Raw genomic sequence first — 16,530 nt, 5'->3', positions numbered from 1 at the left:
TGTAGTATTTCATTATAAGAACAATTAACATCCAACATATATAGATTATCAATTAAGGAACCAGAACCAATCAAATTCGAATTTTGGTAGAGACTAACTTTATTATTTCCAAATGAACAAGAAAAACCAAATTTTTCCAAACTAAAAATAGAAATTAAATTCCGTCTAAAAGATGGTACAACAAAAGTCTCAAACAAATCCAAATAAAATTCAGTCTTTAACTGTAATCTAAAAGTTCCTATAGCCTCCACCGCAACCTTTTTGTTGTCGCCAACAAATATGAATCTTTCATCATCACTTGGCAGTCGGCTCCACAAACAACCCTACATGGTTACACTTATGTGAGTAGTAGCACTAGAATCTACCCACCAAGTATCTTTAGGTACACAAGCTAAATTAATTTCAGAACAAACAAGAGCAAGAGATTTACCTTTCTTTACACGCTATGTGGCGTACTTGGGACACTCTTTCTTCATGTGTCCAGACTTCTTGTAGAAGTAGGAGGTAAATTCCTCATCCTTCTTTTGTTTCTTTTGCTGAGAAGTCCCTTCCGCAACACCCTTAGTCTTCTTCCTTTTCTTATTCTGAGAGGTTGAGCTTAAATGAGCACTTTTAGATCTGTCTCTTTGCAGCCTCTCTTTCTCTTGTACACAGTGAGATATAAGCTCATTAAGGGACCATTTTCCCTTTTAAGTGTTATAACTCACTTTGAATTGCCCAAAGTGTGCAGGAAGTGAGATCAAAACTAATTGCACGAATAGGTCTTCACCAAACTCTAACTTAAGTGCTTTCAATTTAGATGCCAAGTTAGACATTTCAATTATGTACTCCCTTATATTACTTTTGTCCTTATACTTCATGGATATGAGTTTAGCCAAAAGGTTACTCGTCTCCACCTTCTTATTTTTGGCAAAGTACTCTTCAATTTCATTAATAAATTTCTTTGCATTTTCGATCACCCTCATAAATAGAGCCCTGAAACGTTTCTGGAATAGAGCGCTTCATGATCATAATGCACATTCGATTGGAATGATCTCATTTCTCAATTTTTACCTCATTGGAGGCTTTCGGAGTGGAAGTGGGTCGTTTCGTTCTCAGTGCTAAATCTAAATCCATACAGCCGAGAACAATTTCTATGGCTTCTTTCCAGACCTTAAACTTTGTCTCATTCAACATAGGGATATTGTTCACTTGAGAGATACATTTGCAACAATAGCAACAGAAACTGAATAATAATAAAAATAAAAAATAATTACATGCTCACAAATAAGCCAATAAGTTATATAAAATATATATATAACAAGACATGTGCAAAATAGTTTACATAACAACCCATCAGAAGATATCTAACACAACATTAATTCATAGTCTTTGGACAGAGAAATTAATTTGTAATTGGTACTCTCAACGCAATGATCAAATATTGACAATAAATTCTGTCAAATCATAGTCTTTCTTTGGACCGACTATAATTCACATGAAAATACCTTATAATTGTCACATATTTATCATCACAGGTACAAAATTATTTGGCCAAATTGTGCCTTCCTTTGGGCTGAGCATAATTCGCATAAATAATTTTATACTAATATCTATGCAATTTTAATTAAATTAATTTACACAATAGAGATTGCTTTGACAATATATTGTTTCAATCAACTCAATCAAAATTATCATACATTAAAAAAGGAATAATTTGAGGGTTTGTAATTTGTGAATTTACACCAAAACATAATGGGAATCACAATTAATACACATAATTCACAAATAAAAATAAGGAAAACAAAAATAAAATGCAAAAGCCAAATTGCATTTAACTATACGCAACAAGGGTTTTCTTATGATGATATAATAAAGTCAAAGATTATGTATCACATGTATATCATGTCATGGCATGGATTCATGGCATGCTTAAGGAAACAAAACCAACAATCATAAAAAAAAAAAAACAAACAAACACGTGAACGAGAAACAAAAATGGATGACTATTCTGGAGCTAGAAAAAAATAGTTTTTCTCATGGAATATGAACGCAAAACATGAACGTGCATATGATTATTATTATATCATGATCGAAAAGAATTTTTTTTTACCAAATTTACAATCATAATTATAATTGCAAAGATAAAATCCCAAAATAAAATTAAGGTTCATGTAACAAAATAATACAGGTATAACACAAACCAAATAACTTTAATTCCTAATATTCTAACAATAATAGTGGCTCTGATACCACTTGTTTGATATTTTAGGGATCTTAATAAAATATCAATAATCACCGAAAACACATTACGTTAGATTGTCAAGAGGGATTGTGAAAAAATATATGGATCCATGATAAGCAGCGGAATTGATGAGTCTGAGGAACTGATGGTTTTGTATTCTTCCTCAACCTAATCATCATTTTTCTTTTGGGACCTTGGGTTTCTCGTCAGATGGAGAGAAGATAATACAATTTCTGATTTGGTGTATTGGGGACCACAACCTTGCTTTAGGTTTTAACCTGTTAGAATTTTTCAATTTTTTCTAACGGGCCAAGCTGGTTTCCGTTTATCAAACCCATATTAATTTCTGATGATTGTCCAATAGGCTCACCAAATTAAATCACTTTATTGAACCCATAAATATAAATAACTAATATAAATGATAAATATAATATATAGCCTATATTAATTAGCAACTATAAAATTCCTAACATGTTTCGCTATCATGAACACACTTTTCTTTGATGTGTGCAGGTAAGGAATGAAGAACTTGAAATTACTTTGGTGGTTAGAATGATTGGAACTGTGGGACTGTGGGTAACTACAATTATGTTCTTGATTTGGAATTCATAAGATGTAGCGTACGTTCTTGATTGGGAATTCTTAAGATGTGGCGGTATAAAAGTTGGGTTTGATCTTTTTCTAGAATCTTATATATTAAATCTTATATATTAAATTGGTATTTTTTATTGTGACTTAATCTGTCAAATAACTTGCCGGAGGGAGATATATCTGAAGGATTTCAAAATTTGTATGGTATGTTTAGTGAGTAACAACTTTGCTATTCCTTGCTCATTTTTTTCATATATGCTATTCTTTATAGATTTATCAATTCATTGATATAACATTCTGCATTATTTTGATCAGGATTTTTGGCATACCAATTGGTATATTTTGGTTTTAAAATGGTTTTACTTTTATTCATGGTTATTTGTTTCCATATGGATTTGACAGCTCATTGTTAAATCGCTATTTGTGGTGAGCTTTTACTTTAAATAATGTATATTTCATATACCATGTTATGAGACAATGAAGAAGGTTTCTATATTAAAATGATTGATTTCATAGCAGATTACTCAGCTTCTATTTGATACAAAAATGATTTTCACGAGCTTAGTTAGCATACTGCCAATAAGAAACTAAGATATTAACAATTGAATTATACCTTACCTCTTTTTTTGGTGGCAGATATAGGTACGATATGGTGTCCTGTGGGAGGCATGGAACATGCTAAAGGAGAGTAGAGTTCTGAAACTATATTGCTGATTGGCACACATGTAATAATTACAATAATATAAAAACAAGATGAAGATGAGGTTAAAGCAGCATATTTATGCTTAACGTTTGAATGTATAGACCAATGAATGAATATGAATTCTGCTAACTATGTCAAGATATATGTTGATCCAACAATAAATTTTCTTTATCATAGTATGTATTACAAATGTGTTTTTTTTTTTAAACTTGAATAGAAGATATAAAAACAGGAAAATCGGTATACATGAACTCTAATTAACACTGCCAAACAGTTTTTGATTCTTGAGCTTTGAGGTATGACTTAAAGAACTGGTTGTTAAATATGTTTGAGCTCTGGGATCACCAAAGGTAACTCACCTGTATCTGTTCAAGGCTTTGAATTTTCCATATGTCAAGTGGATATTCTCCTGTTAAACTAAGATTCAAGTAGAAATTCACGAAGAATGTTATGTTTTGCCAAATGCAATGAAGTTGAAACTGCATCCTCTAATGACTTAACTGATATAACTTTACAACTTACAAGATATGGTTTATTTGTAATATTTCATATTTTTGCTCAATAGTTGTTATTTATTTCGATAATGTTATGAGATAAAATAAGATGTGATGCATGAAAACAAGCAAAAGTTAGATGTAGGATTTGATACATCTATAAATCTATTGTTTAAATAGCCTTCATTAATAAATGATATATTGCTTTGTTCATGACTATATAAGCATGTTCAATATGTGAAAGGGAGGCTGCGTGGACTTGACAAGATTCGGTTTACTCTGGGAGTTGAAGTATTGCACCTTTTTTGCCCAAACTTGGCAGTTAGCATACCACATCGAGCTCTTATTCCTTAGTAATGATATTTTTCAATATAAAACATCGTTTCAAGCTACTGTCCATTTTAAAGCTTTATAACTGATATATTTATTTTTAAAGCCCTTTATAAGTTATTAAACCATAATATTGATTTGATATTTGATAGGAAAACCTATAAACAATAGAATTCCTAATACTCTAATTGTGCTTAGAAGTCTTAGTGATCTGACCAGTTTATAACCTCAGATCAACAAATTTGTTCTCATCTAAACAATATCATCTTACTCATCCAAGTAATTACCAAGGTTGTAATAAATTAAATTGTGCATGCACTGAAAAAGCACAGAGCATAAGCTGTTTGTGGGGGAGTGTAACAATGTAACATGTGCTTGGGTGAATATTTTGTTGGTAATTTCCTTTCTTGGTTGAATATAGCAAATATTACAATTGAACATTTTCACAGGACTAAAGAAAAACAAACATGTGCGATAAAGGAATATATATAGCATTCTAGATCTTCTATTTTTGTTTTCCCCAATAAGGTGGAGTTGTTTTCCACTGTTGAATTTTCTCATAAGTAAATTCATAAAATGAAGAAATCATGCTACTGTGTCTATATTTCTCTGTATATTAGTTTTATGTTTTTCTTCTTTTTTTTTGAAAAAGAAAAAGTTTATTAATGCATTGGAACAAAGTACAAGCACAATGAGTGCCCAAGTCTTGAAATAAAGTATAAATTTTGTTGACATTAGTTGATAGCATATGGAAGAGATCCTCAGGATTTTATGGTGGAGAAACCAATATCATTCCTACTTCCTAATCCAAATCCAATCCGTGACAAATAAAACTACAAAAAGAACTCTGCATTAGATCCATTACCATTTTAGAGCCATAAAAGTAAGAATTATAGTCATTAGCAGACAAAATGAAACCTGCATGGTAGACAACCACAAAATTGCTAGCAAACTAATTTTTTTTTTTAATAAATACTCTTTTACAGATTTTCTAACTCAAGTGGTAAGTATACAATTTATATACATTGGAAAAATATTTTAAACTTATCAAATTAAGTATGCGTAAATTATAGTAGGCATATGCAAAGTAATTATAAATTGTAAATAAATGTTTAAATATTTTAAGAAACTTATATTTAAGAGCAAAATAATTAAAACAGTTTTAATATAAATTAAATTTCTATTTAATTTATTCAATAATAATAATTTAAAAATATCAAATCAAAAGTCAATAATACTAATAATCAATAATATCAGCATTAATATTTACTATAAAAAATAAAAATTATTTATTAACTAATGTCAACAAAATTTATATCTTATTATTATCAAAATTTTATAATTTAATTTTGTATAATTACTAATTAAATATTTAATAGTTTTTTAATTGATTATTGACCTTAAATAACCTTAAAATTTAAATTTATAAAGCTGTATATAAAATAAAACAACGGGGGATAATTCTCTTCTTTCATAAAGCCAAGTAGGAAAAATTTTACTAATTCACGGCATAAATAATTTGTTTGAACATTAATATCTAAATTATTAAGAGAAATGGATTCTGATTGTATTTACCTATATTAATTTAATATGTATAATTTTTACTTTATGTATTCTGATTATATTAGACATAACAATTATCATAAATAACTCTTCTTACTTATAAAGCCAAATGTCGGTTAAAGCACCACTTAAGGGTTAAGAGTTAAGACTTAAGACTCTTATACTTTTTAAAACGTGGAAGAAAAACGTTTTTTCATATTGTTGACTGTCCCATCCTACGCGCCTAGGTAGGATATCTCTTCATGATTAAGGAAAGTCATTTGTTGAATTGCTTAAGGTTTTCTGAAAAACAATTTTTTTTTATCCAATTAAAAGATTAACCAGCCCACCAAATAAAAAAGGACGCAATAGGATTCTGAGAGAGTGCAAGTAGTATCTGTTTAAGTTTTGTTTGATATGTACAGGAGAAGAAAAAAAATATAAACTATAATTAATTTATGTATTAATTAAAATTAACTTTTAGATAAGTTAATGAAAAATAATTTCTACAATTTAAATTATTCATAATTAGTTTTACTTCACGGGAAAAACTTATATTTCTTATATATATATATATATATATATATATATATATAATTACATTTGATTAGTTATTATATATTTAATAACTTTAAATTGGACTTTTTTTAAAATTTATTGTTAGATTAAAAATTGATTTTACATAGATTATATATATAAAATTTTATATTAATAAAAAATTATTTACTACCTCATTTATATAAATTAAAATCATGCAATATAAATTTTTTAAAATATATTAAAATATAAACTATTTAATTATTTTTTTATTATTTAAATTTGACACATACAATTTTGGTTATATAAATATAATTCAACTGGTTGGATCGATAATCAGATTGTATATTAAATTATGAAATAATATAATAATTATTTAAGTTATATCAATATAATTTAATTCATCTTTTATATGAGAATGATCCTCTTGTGTGAGAATGATAATGATCCATTAGATTGAAATTAAATATTAATATTAAGATATCTTAAATTCAAATTAAAGTTTTATTTAACCATGAAATTTCTATAAAATTTATCAAATAAAAAATTAAATATTTTAAAAATTTAATTTTCATCAAAATCATTACCATACCATCACCATCATGATTGTTGTCATGAGCACTCTCATCTCTACCAATATGAGTGGCAGTCATAACGGTGATGACAACAACAACAATGATCATGTTGGTGACGACGATTATGATGATTGTTGTTGTAGTGATAATAATGGTTGTGACGAGAATCTTAACGTAAATTAAATTTTTAAAATATTTTCATCTTAATTTTTCATTTTAATCTAACAAATAAAAATAACCATTGTTATTTACACATAAAAAGACCATTCTCTCATATTCTCATATGATATATCATCTATCATCTATATATATAAGTATTTGAGAACATATGTATACAAACAATATTTAAAGAATACATCAGGTTAGATGAGTCGCATACGTTAGTTATTTAAATCCCTTATTCCCACAAATAAAATAGAAAAATAAGAACAGAGAGAAGCGGTGATACGAGACAGGTCAAGAATGTAATGTTCACGTTATAATTTATAAGCCAACTAATTTGGAAGTGTGGGAACCGAATCTACGTAATTTTATGTTGTGTATGAGCATATATAATATGAATGATCCATGCTTCTTTTGTTCTGTTTATAATTAACATCTGGCACACAGCCAATTCAAGCTCTATCCAAGTATAAAAAATTAAAGTTTCCAGCGCAAGAGACAGGTGCAAAAAACTACCCATTTCGGATGACACAATGATGCTTCTTGCAACTTGTTCCTTTGTTAACATCCTTGTTGTTGCTTTCGTTGTCTCATTACCCAAATTAAGGTCATTGAAACTTACTCCATAATCCATTTTTTTTAGTAAGAATTTTCAACAAAAAAAAAGAAAGGTAAAATGAATTTTTTTTCCATAAATTGAAATCTCCTTAATGCATCTTAACTTTATATAAAAAAAAAAACTCTCATTTATTTTATAAGAAAATTGAGATGCACAACTTAATTTTAATTTATGGAAAATTTTAATTTATTTCAACTCTTTATTTTATTTCTCTTATATATGCTTGTCGAAAAAATGATTGAAATTAAACTTTATTCTTAATTATACAATGTACACAGATGAAAAAGTATCCTTTAGGTAAGAAAAATATTTAAATACATCGTTAGCTTTTGTAAGTACAAGTAAATTTAGTTTTAATTAAAATTTAAGTTTTCATAAATTTTAAAAGGAAATTAAATAATATCTAACACTGCTAAATCCTAATGTGATATACGTCTAGCTGGATTTATATTTGTATTTACTAGAGTAATATATATTTTATAAAAAAATACTTTTTTCTTTCAAATTTGTGGGATGGTTAGAAATACAATAGAGTGTATTACAAGAATAACATAAAATAAGATAAAATAGACTAATGGGGTGATTTCTTCTTGGAAGGAAAAATACAATTAGCATGAAATATACACGTCTATATTGTAGGACACTCTGATGGTTCAACAACTTCACACGTGGTTTACATCGACAAAAGTCATCACTTTTCCATCAAACAAAACAAAGGCAAAGAATGGTGTATACATTGTTGTGTGGTACTTAAAAGCTATGAAAACTGTAAACTAATAAGCATAGGACGACCAGATCGATGGATGACAAATATGTCAAACACTAAAAGTTGGAGTCATTAACACGAGAAATGAACATTTGACAACTTTGAAAATACACCAGAAGAGAAATAAGAAAAATGAAGCAATAAAAAGTGACATACGAAAATTTATCTAATAATAAAAAAGACAAAAATATAAAATATTAGAAGCATTGATATTAAAAAGAGTATATTATCTTTCTAATCCTTGAAATTATAATGTGTTATGGCTTTAATTCCTACATTTAATGAAATTGAAAAAAAAAACTTGAAATTGATATTGTCACCCTTAAATAAGGTACGATTAATGTGGGTTTAATTCTCATAAATAAGATTTTGAATTTGAATCTGAATGTGAATGTAAAAAAGAACATGATTGAGAGAAAAAAAAATCTGATTAAAAATGATAAATTAGATTGATGCAAATTAATCATGACGGATACTACATAAGTAAATTAAGAATGACGATCCAGTGAGACATGAGTAATAATCCTTTCTTAATCACTCATACTTATATTGGTATCTTTTAAGTGGATAATATCCTTGAAATTTGTTTTTGTATGTATCTTCATATTCACCAGTATTGGTGGATATTTGTTAAAATATAAAATTTTAAACAAAAAGTAAACAATATAATAAAACTAAAAATAAATATTTGAAAACATATATTTATAATAAAATGATGATTATGTAACTAGGAGTGAGTAAGGATAAGTTTGGACAAGTTTATCTTGTTTCTACCTGACCCAAAATTTTGCATAATTTATTTAAATCCAAATTCAATCCAATAAGACTTATAATATATAAGAAAGACTCAACCCAACTTTTTAATGCAATATGCCAATTTTATTATGTATAGTTAAATTGTCTAGGTATTTTTATCTCGTATGATACATGTCTAATATGTCTGATATAATTAACCTTTATCTGATACAATTAAGAGATAGCCTTACCTATGATACAATGCATGTGAAGATTAAGGATCAAAGGATTAAGTTGTTATGCGAAAAGGATATTCCTGTGTTCTTATCGGATTCTACCTTGTTTGGCATCCTCTTCATTAGTCTTTAATGGTTCATTTGAAGAAGGCTCTCCCTCTGATCTCCTCTAGCAGTCTGAGCTCCTGCTTTGAGTGTCGAGTTCCTTAGAGTGATGAAGATATAAAGAGATTTCGATACTCAAGTCAGTAAATAAATAATTATAATTAATGTGTAATTAGAAAATATTTTAGCCGCAATGTACCCTGTAATTATAATGGTAAAATATGTCAGTTAGTGGACTAAGTGGTTGAGTGGTTATAGGCCTAACCAATACACTTTGGTAAGGTGATTTGGAGTCACAAAAATGACGACCATACAACTCTTTTGAAGATTAGAAAAATTTTGAGGGCAAAAATTCTTAAAGGAGTGGAGATTTGTAACCCTTCGCTTTTGTTTATTATCTCTTTTTATTTCATTTGTAATTTATTTTAGGAGTTCATATAGGAATTCTGAAAATTTGATAGACAATATTGTATTTTTTTTCCCAGAATAGACATTACTGTATTGAGAATTATGAATATGACTACTTTTGACATTTAATTTTTCTAGAACGAAGCTTGAAAGATGACTAAATTGCCCCTAGAAAATAAACAATAAAAAAATTAATAAAAATAGCTACTTTTTTTATAAAAAAAACCTTGAGTAATGTTTAGAATAATAAAAATTAATTATTCAGCCTTTTTTTCTGAAAATTATTTGAAATTTCTATGCAAAATTATCAAAAGTGCGTCTGTTTGATTATGTAGTATCCATAAGTGTCATTTTAATTTAGAAATAAAAATCTAGAAAAATAAACTATACAATATTTTTAGATTAGGATAAACTGGTGAAATAATTTTATTTTAAATATACTTAAGTCAACTTATAATTATACCATGGGAGACCCAATTTATCAAACCTTTATTTAACATGATTAAATATTATTTTATACTATTTATCTAATAATGTAACTTAAGTGGATAATACCAAAGATTTATAATTAAAATAAATAAGATATTTATAATCTTTATTAACGTACTACACTTTTTTTTACCATATTTAGGTTAATTCTAGTCACATTCTCTCTTCCAACCAAAGATAACAACAAATTTGGTTTTTCATCTTATTTGATGCTAAACACCACACTTCCAAATTTTCTTCATTTTGCTCAAGTTTTCTTCAATATCCCGAGGTTATTCAAGCTTTCATCAACTCATTTGTCACCTTTCATTCAAATAAACCTGCAAAACTATTTTGTTTTTGGAACTCTTGTCCTACTTTAAGTGATGCAATGAGTATAATAGAGTTTAGTTATAAGTTAACTTTTTTGTTCTTGTTTTTTCTATTCTCATGTTTAAAAAAGAAAAACGCCTCTACTCACCCTCATATTCACTTTAATTTAAATATTGTACTCTCAAGAGAACGATGGGCTTCATTCTCGTAACTCTAAACATTTATCTTCTATATCCTTTTATGCTTTTAAATTAATATCAATTAAATAGTTTAACAACCTATAACTATAACTGAATATCAAAAACTAATTTTATATATATATATATATATATATATATTCAAAATTCAAATGTGCTCATGTTTTAAATATTATTTAAATAGTTTAACTTAATTGTCTCTTTCAATCTATTATTTTCAACATCATTAATTTTAACTTAAATTTAATATTTCTTTTAAAAAAATTATCTATAACAATATATCATAACAATTCTTTTTACCATAAATATTATTTTTGACTGAAAATTTTATCATAAATATAAAATATAATTTATACGTTAAAATATATGTATTACAGATTTTAATTATAATATAACTTATATATTTAGAAATATTTCTTTATTATAAATTATAAATTATAAATTTTAGTTATGTAAAATAAACATTTATTATGTGTCATATGAAAGATAAAATATGAGCAATATCTATTTACATAATAATTTTTTTATACTAATATAATAGATAATTAATATATATATATATATATATATATATATATATATATATATATATATGATAACTAATACTTGATAATTTGTGGTATTGTTGTAAAGATACTCTAACACTCTACTTGGTCACACATAGGTTAGAGCATGTATCTAAGTATGTTGGATTATAGTTAGTTCACCTTAACCTTGAAGATCCTTTTTATATAAGTAAAATTGAATAATAATATTTTAATTTCTTTTATAAAATAATATAAATAAAAAAAATATGATTCTATCTTATATTTTCCATGATAATAAATAACTTTTTATTTTAAGACATATCTTTATTTCTTTATAAAAATGAAATTTTTCTTATTTTAATTAAATCTATCAAATTCTTTAAATTCCATATCCTAAGATACTTTCATCCATTAGGTTAGATATTAAGGAAAATCAATTATGATTTTAAAGAATACGCATGTTTTGATAAATAAATGAAAATATTATTTTATCTATTTATGTATTTTACAAATAAAGTTAAGAAATGACATTTCATTAATGTCATTTTATATATATATATAATTGTCATTATTTATATTTTTAGTACAATGTAACACTGAAAAATTATTAGTTAATATATCATCTTACAATGACATAGAGAATTATTAGTTAATGTATATCATCTCTTACAATGACGTAGTCGACCAATCATATCAATTAGGACATAGTCCCTCTTACTTCGTTATCCTTTTTATTTATTAATCTTACTTCATCATTTTTACACTGGTATTAAAGAAAGAAAATGATAAAACACATTAACATATTTTCCTGAAATAATTTAGAAAACTAAAGTTATTTTATTTTGTCAGCCTTATAATTTTGTTTAATTTTTAATTATTCAGTACGTGTCTGTAAACACACTATAAAAAAACTAAATATATTCGATTAAACATTTTAAACTAAATATTTTCAGACAACTTATAAAACAAATTCCAATTTCAGTTTCTAGTCACATGTAATGATCTTATTTATTTCATCAACAAACCCAAAAAACAAAAAAAAAAAAACCAATTTAGTAGTACAGAAGATTTGGTCTGATATGCCAGATAACTCGTTAAAGCAAAAGAATCCGTTAGCAACGAAGTTTAATGCTGCAGAGTGGGTCCACCCCTGGGCCACTTGAACGAAATTTCAGTACTTCCACTATTATTATCATCATTTTCCCCTATTTTTTTTCCTTTTCAAATTTTCAAACAACCCGTTGCCGTTTCTCTTCATTATTTTATTATTCCACAAATTCGGTCACGTCCTCCTTCTCTCTCACCCGGTGCCTGTGCCTGTTCTCTTCTCCATAACTCTGGTGCGAGAGAATCTTCACCAAAAAAAACCTCGGAGATGATGAAGCGAAAGCTAGAAACGTTGGTGTGGCTAACACGAAAACGATCGATTCAGTTTCTAATCGGTGTTTTTTTCCTCTACCTCGTACTTGTCACACTCGAACTCCCGTTTGTTTTCAGAACCGACTTCGCCACCGTGACCACCACGCGCTCCCCGAGGCTCCTAAGTGAAGAGGATTCGCTACGAAAGGACTCCCCGGCGCGTCCTTTGAAAACGGTTTCCAACGCTGACTCGCCGAGTCAACTCGCGCGCCGCCGCAGCAGCGTCGTTTCCGCGTTGGTCCTAAACGACGCCGCGTTCGGCTCCCACGTAAACAACGGGTCGTCGGAGCTCTACAAGCAAGTGAAGCACGCGCGCGAGGTTGGGCGGAGTCTCTGGGAAGACCTCGAATCTGGAAAGCCGCTAACCCGAACCGTTGCCGCTCGGGCGGCCGAGAACCGGTCCGGTTCGTGTCCCGGTTCGGTCTCGCTTTCCGGTCCGGACGTTGTTGACGTCTCGGGCGTCGTGCCGTTGCCGTGTGGGCTCACGTTGGGGTCCCACATAACGGTCGTTGGGAAGCCGTTGGAGGCTAGGCCGGATTTCGAGCCGAAGATAACGGTGGTGACGGAGGATGAGCCCGTGATGGTGTCACAGTTCGTGGTGGAGTTGCAGGGGCTAAAAACTGTTGATGGTGAAGAGCCTCCTAGGGTTTTTCACTTCAACCCTAGGTTGAAGGGGGATTGGGGTGGAAAACCTGTTATCGAACTAAACACGTGTTACCGCATGCAGTGGGGTTCTGCTCTTAGATGTGACGGTTGGAAATCTAAGGCCGATGAAGATACCGGTGAATTTCGGAACTGAAGATCTTTTAGAAGCTTGGTTAAATTTGAAAATTCTTAAATTAGGAAATGTTTTATGATGTGGATGGTATACTAGTAACTTTGATGTGTTCAATTAGGTTTTTATTGATTTTTTTCCTTATTTGGATTGATGAATTTAATTAGAATAGCTAACGTTCTTTACAAGCTCATCCAATCATCCAATCATAGTAAGTTATTTGATTTTTATTATAATTATAATTGGAGTCATCTCAATGATGATTTCTGATGGACTGATGGTGAACATTTGAAATGTGTGACATTCCAATTTTTGTTGAATTTTGGTGGATTTTTTTTTAAAAAAAGTGTTTCTTTTTTCTTCTCATCTTTGGATTGATGACTGTGTGAGATAAGAAATATGTGATATTCCAACTTGTGTGATGAGGTTACTTGTGTTTGGTTGTGGCTTGTGATTGATTGCATTGAGTTGAGTTATTGCTTGCATTATATGCAGTTGATAGTATGGCAAAGTGTGAGAAGTGGATTCGGGATGATGAAGATCATTTGGAGGGATCTAAGGCGACGTGGTGGTTGAGTAGACTGATAGGGCACACGAAGAAAGTAACCATTGACTGGCCATTCCCGTTTTCTGAGGGGAAGCTGTTTGTTCTTTCTATTAGTGCTGGGTTGGAGGGGTATCATGTTTCTGTGGATGGGAGGCATGTGACCTCTTTTCCTTATCGCGCTGTGAGTGATATATCATACCCCTTTAAGTTGTTAACCTGGACTTGTGAAGATTGATTTGTATGGTCGCTTGATTTTGCCTTTTTGATTTTGGCAGGGTTTTACCCTTGAGGATGCCACCGGGCTTTCGTTGACAGGAGACATTGATGTCCACTCTGTATTTGCGGCGTCTTTGCCTTCATCGCATCCCAGTTTTGCCCCGCAGCGGCATCTTGAATTTTCCACCAGGTGGCGTGCTCAGCCACTTCATGACTCTGGCATCGAATTGTTCATTGGTGTCCTCTCTGCTGGAAACCATTTTGCTGAGCGGATGGCTGTGAGGAAATCATGGATGCAGCATAGGCTCATCAAATCTGGAGTAGTGGTTGCTCGTTTCTTTGTGGCACTGGTAACAGTTATTACTTCACAGATTTTTTGTATTTAGAGTTAAGATCTTATTTCTGATATTCAGTTGGGGTTTCTTACTATTTGATTGAAATCTTGGCAGCATGCAAGACAAGAAATTAATGCAGAGTTGAAGAAGGAAGCAGAATTTTTTGGTGATATTGTTATAGTGCCGTATTTGGATAACTATGATCTTGTTGTGTTGAAAACAGTGGCCATATGTGAATATGGGGTGAGATAAGATATAGATTATTAAAAAAAGAGTTGTGAAATACAAATTCTTCAGTGATATATAAGATTTGCTTCTTATTGTTCATAGGTACATACGGTTTCTGCTAAGTATGTCATGAAAGGTGATGATGACACTTTTGTTAGAGTGGATGCCGTTATCGATGAAGCAAGGAAGGTTCCAGATGGTACGAGCTTTTATATTGGGAATATAAATTACTACCACAAACCCTTGCGCTATGGGAAATGGGCAGTGACATATGAAGTAAGTAATCGGCACCCATTGCAATGCTTCTGTTTAGAATTAAGGATTGAGAGTACTCTAGAGAACATTGTAATTTTGTTTTTATTAATGTCAATTAACAAAATGTCTATATTTTGATATAAAAAATGCCTGAATTGCCTGTTTTCTTCTTAGCTTCTACTTCCCATTTTGTCGTGCATTCAACCATTCTGTCCTCTCCTTTTATAGTTAGCTACTTAGCTCCAAGTAGCAGTTGCACCCTTGAATTTATGGACTGTATACCATGGTCCTTAAGTGTGTTTTGCCATATTGTGATTGATTTAACTAGGCCCCATACTTTCATACTGTGACCACATTAAACTTGTATTGATTGTTGTTGATGTTACCTTTTTTTCCCCGCAGGAGTGGCCAGAAGAGGATTACCCACCCTATGCTAATGGACCTGGTTATATTTTGTCATCAGATATCGCACGCTATATTGTATCTGAATTCGAAATGCATAAATTAAGGGTTAGAAACATTTTATATTGCACTTTTTTCTCTGTTCTTCCATAGGGGCAGGACCTGAATTCCTTCCGTTTGAAATTCTGTTTTGGCTGAATGTTTCTTGATTTCTTCTTGATGCAGTTGTTCAAGATGGAAGATGTGAGTATGGGAATGTGGGTGGAGCAATTCAACAGCTCAAAACCAGTACACTACTCGCATAGCTTGAAGTTCTGCCAATTTGGTTGCATAGAAGACTATTACACTGCCCATTACCAATCGCCGAGGCAGATGATGTGCCTGTGGGATAAACTGCAAAGGTATTCAAGGCCTCAATGCTGCAACATGAGATGACAAAGAAAACATAGGTTCTGATCTTTTGATTCCAGTTAAAGAGGGACAGAGAAAACAAGTTTTGCAGTGAAGCCATACCATCGAATATTGTATATAACTGGAGCTTGGTTAGTTAAACGTCGCCCTGTATAAAAATGGCCTTTTTTATTTTTTTAAATCTCTATTTATTATTGTTTTTCTGGTTCTTTTTTTGTACCCCTTTTTCGGCGTTCTTAATTCTTTTGGCCCGGCATTGGAAGATGACAAGGGGAAAGTGGGAGGGGAATATATTGATGCAGATGCAAGTTCTGTATAATAATTTGAGGGATAGCATTCGATATCCATAGAAAATATAGATTTATTTATTACACCAAGCTGGTGCTTTTT

At 30.1% G+C, this 16,530-nt stretch overlaps 1 protein-coding gene across 1 annotated transcript; it reads left to right on the top strand.

The window, feature by feature from the left end:
- The first annotated feature begins 12,771 nt into the window (after positions 1-12,771).
- Positions 12,772-16,321, top strand: LOC100816777 (hydroxyproline O-galactosyltransferase GALT6). The gene is made up of 7 exons (XM_003522307.5): positions 12,772-13,753; positions 14,242-14,474; positions 14,569-14,859; positions 14,959-15,087; positions 15,175-15,348; positions 15,730-15,837; positions 15,955-16,321. The coding sequence occupies exons 1-7, from the start codon at positions 12,928-12,930 to the stop codon at positions 16,162-16,164; spliced, it is 1,971 nt and encodes a 656-aa protein (XP_003522355.3). The 5' UTR covers positions 12,772-12,927; the 3' UTR covers positions 16,165-16,321.
- The last annotated feature ends 209 nt before the right edge of the window (positions 16,322-16,530 follow it).

This window comes from Glycine max, chromosome 4 (genome assembly GCF_000004515.6).
Source record: "Glycine max cultivar Williams 82 chromosome 4, Glycine_max_v4.0, whole genome shotgun sequence".
Classification (NCBI taxonomy): domain Eukaryota; kingdom Viridiplantae; phylum Streptophyta; class Magnoliopsida; order Fabales; family Fabaceae; genus Glycine; species Glycine max.
This window is presented reverse-complemented; position numbering and strand designations above follow the sequence as displayed.

Excerpts from the sequence above, each read along its gene's own strand:
- LOC100816777 (XM_003522307.5), top strand. The coding sequence starts at position 12,928 with ATGATGAAGCGAAAGCTAGAAACGTTGGTGTGGCTAACACGAAAACGA. Across the intron at positions 13,754-14,241 it reads TAAGGCCGATGAAGATACCG|TTGATAGTATGGCAAAGTGT; the intron begins GTGAATTTCGGA and ends CATTATATGCAG. Across the intron at positions 15,349-15,729 it reads AATGGGCAGTGACATATGAA|GAGTGGCCAGAAGAGGATTA; the intron begins GTAAGTAATCGG and ends TTTTCCCCGCAG.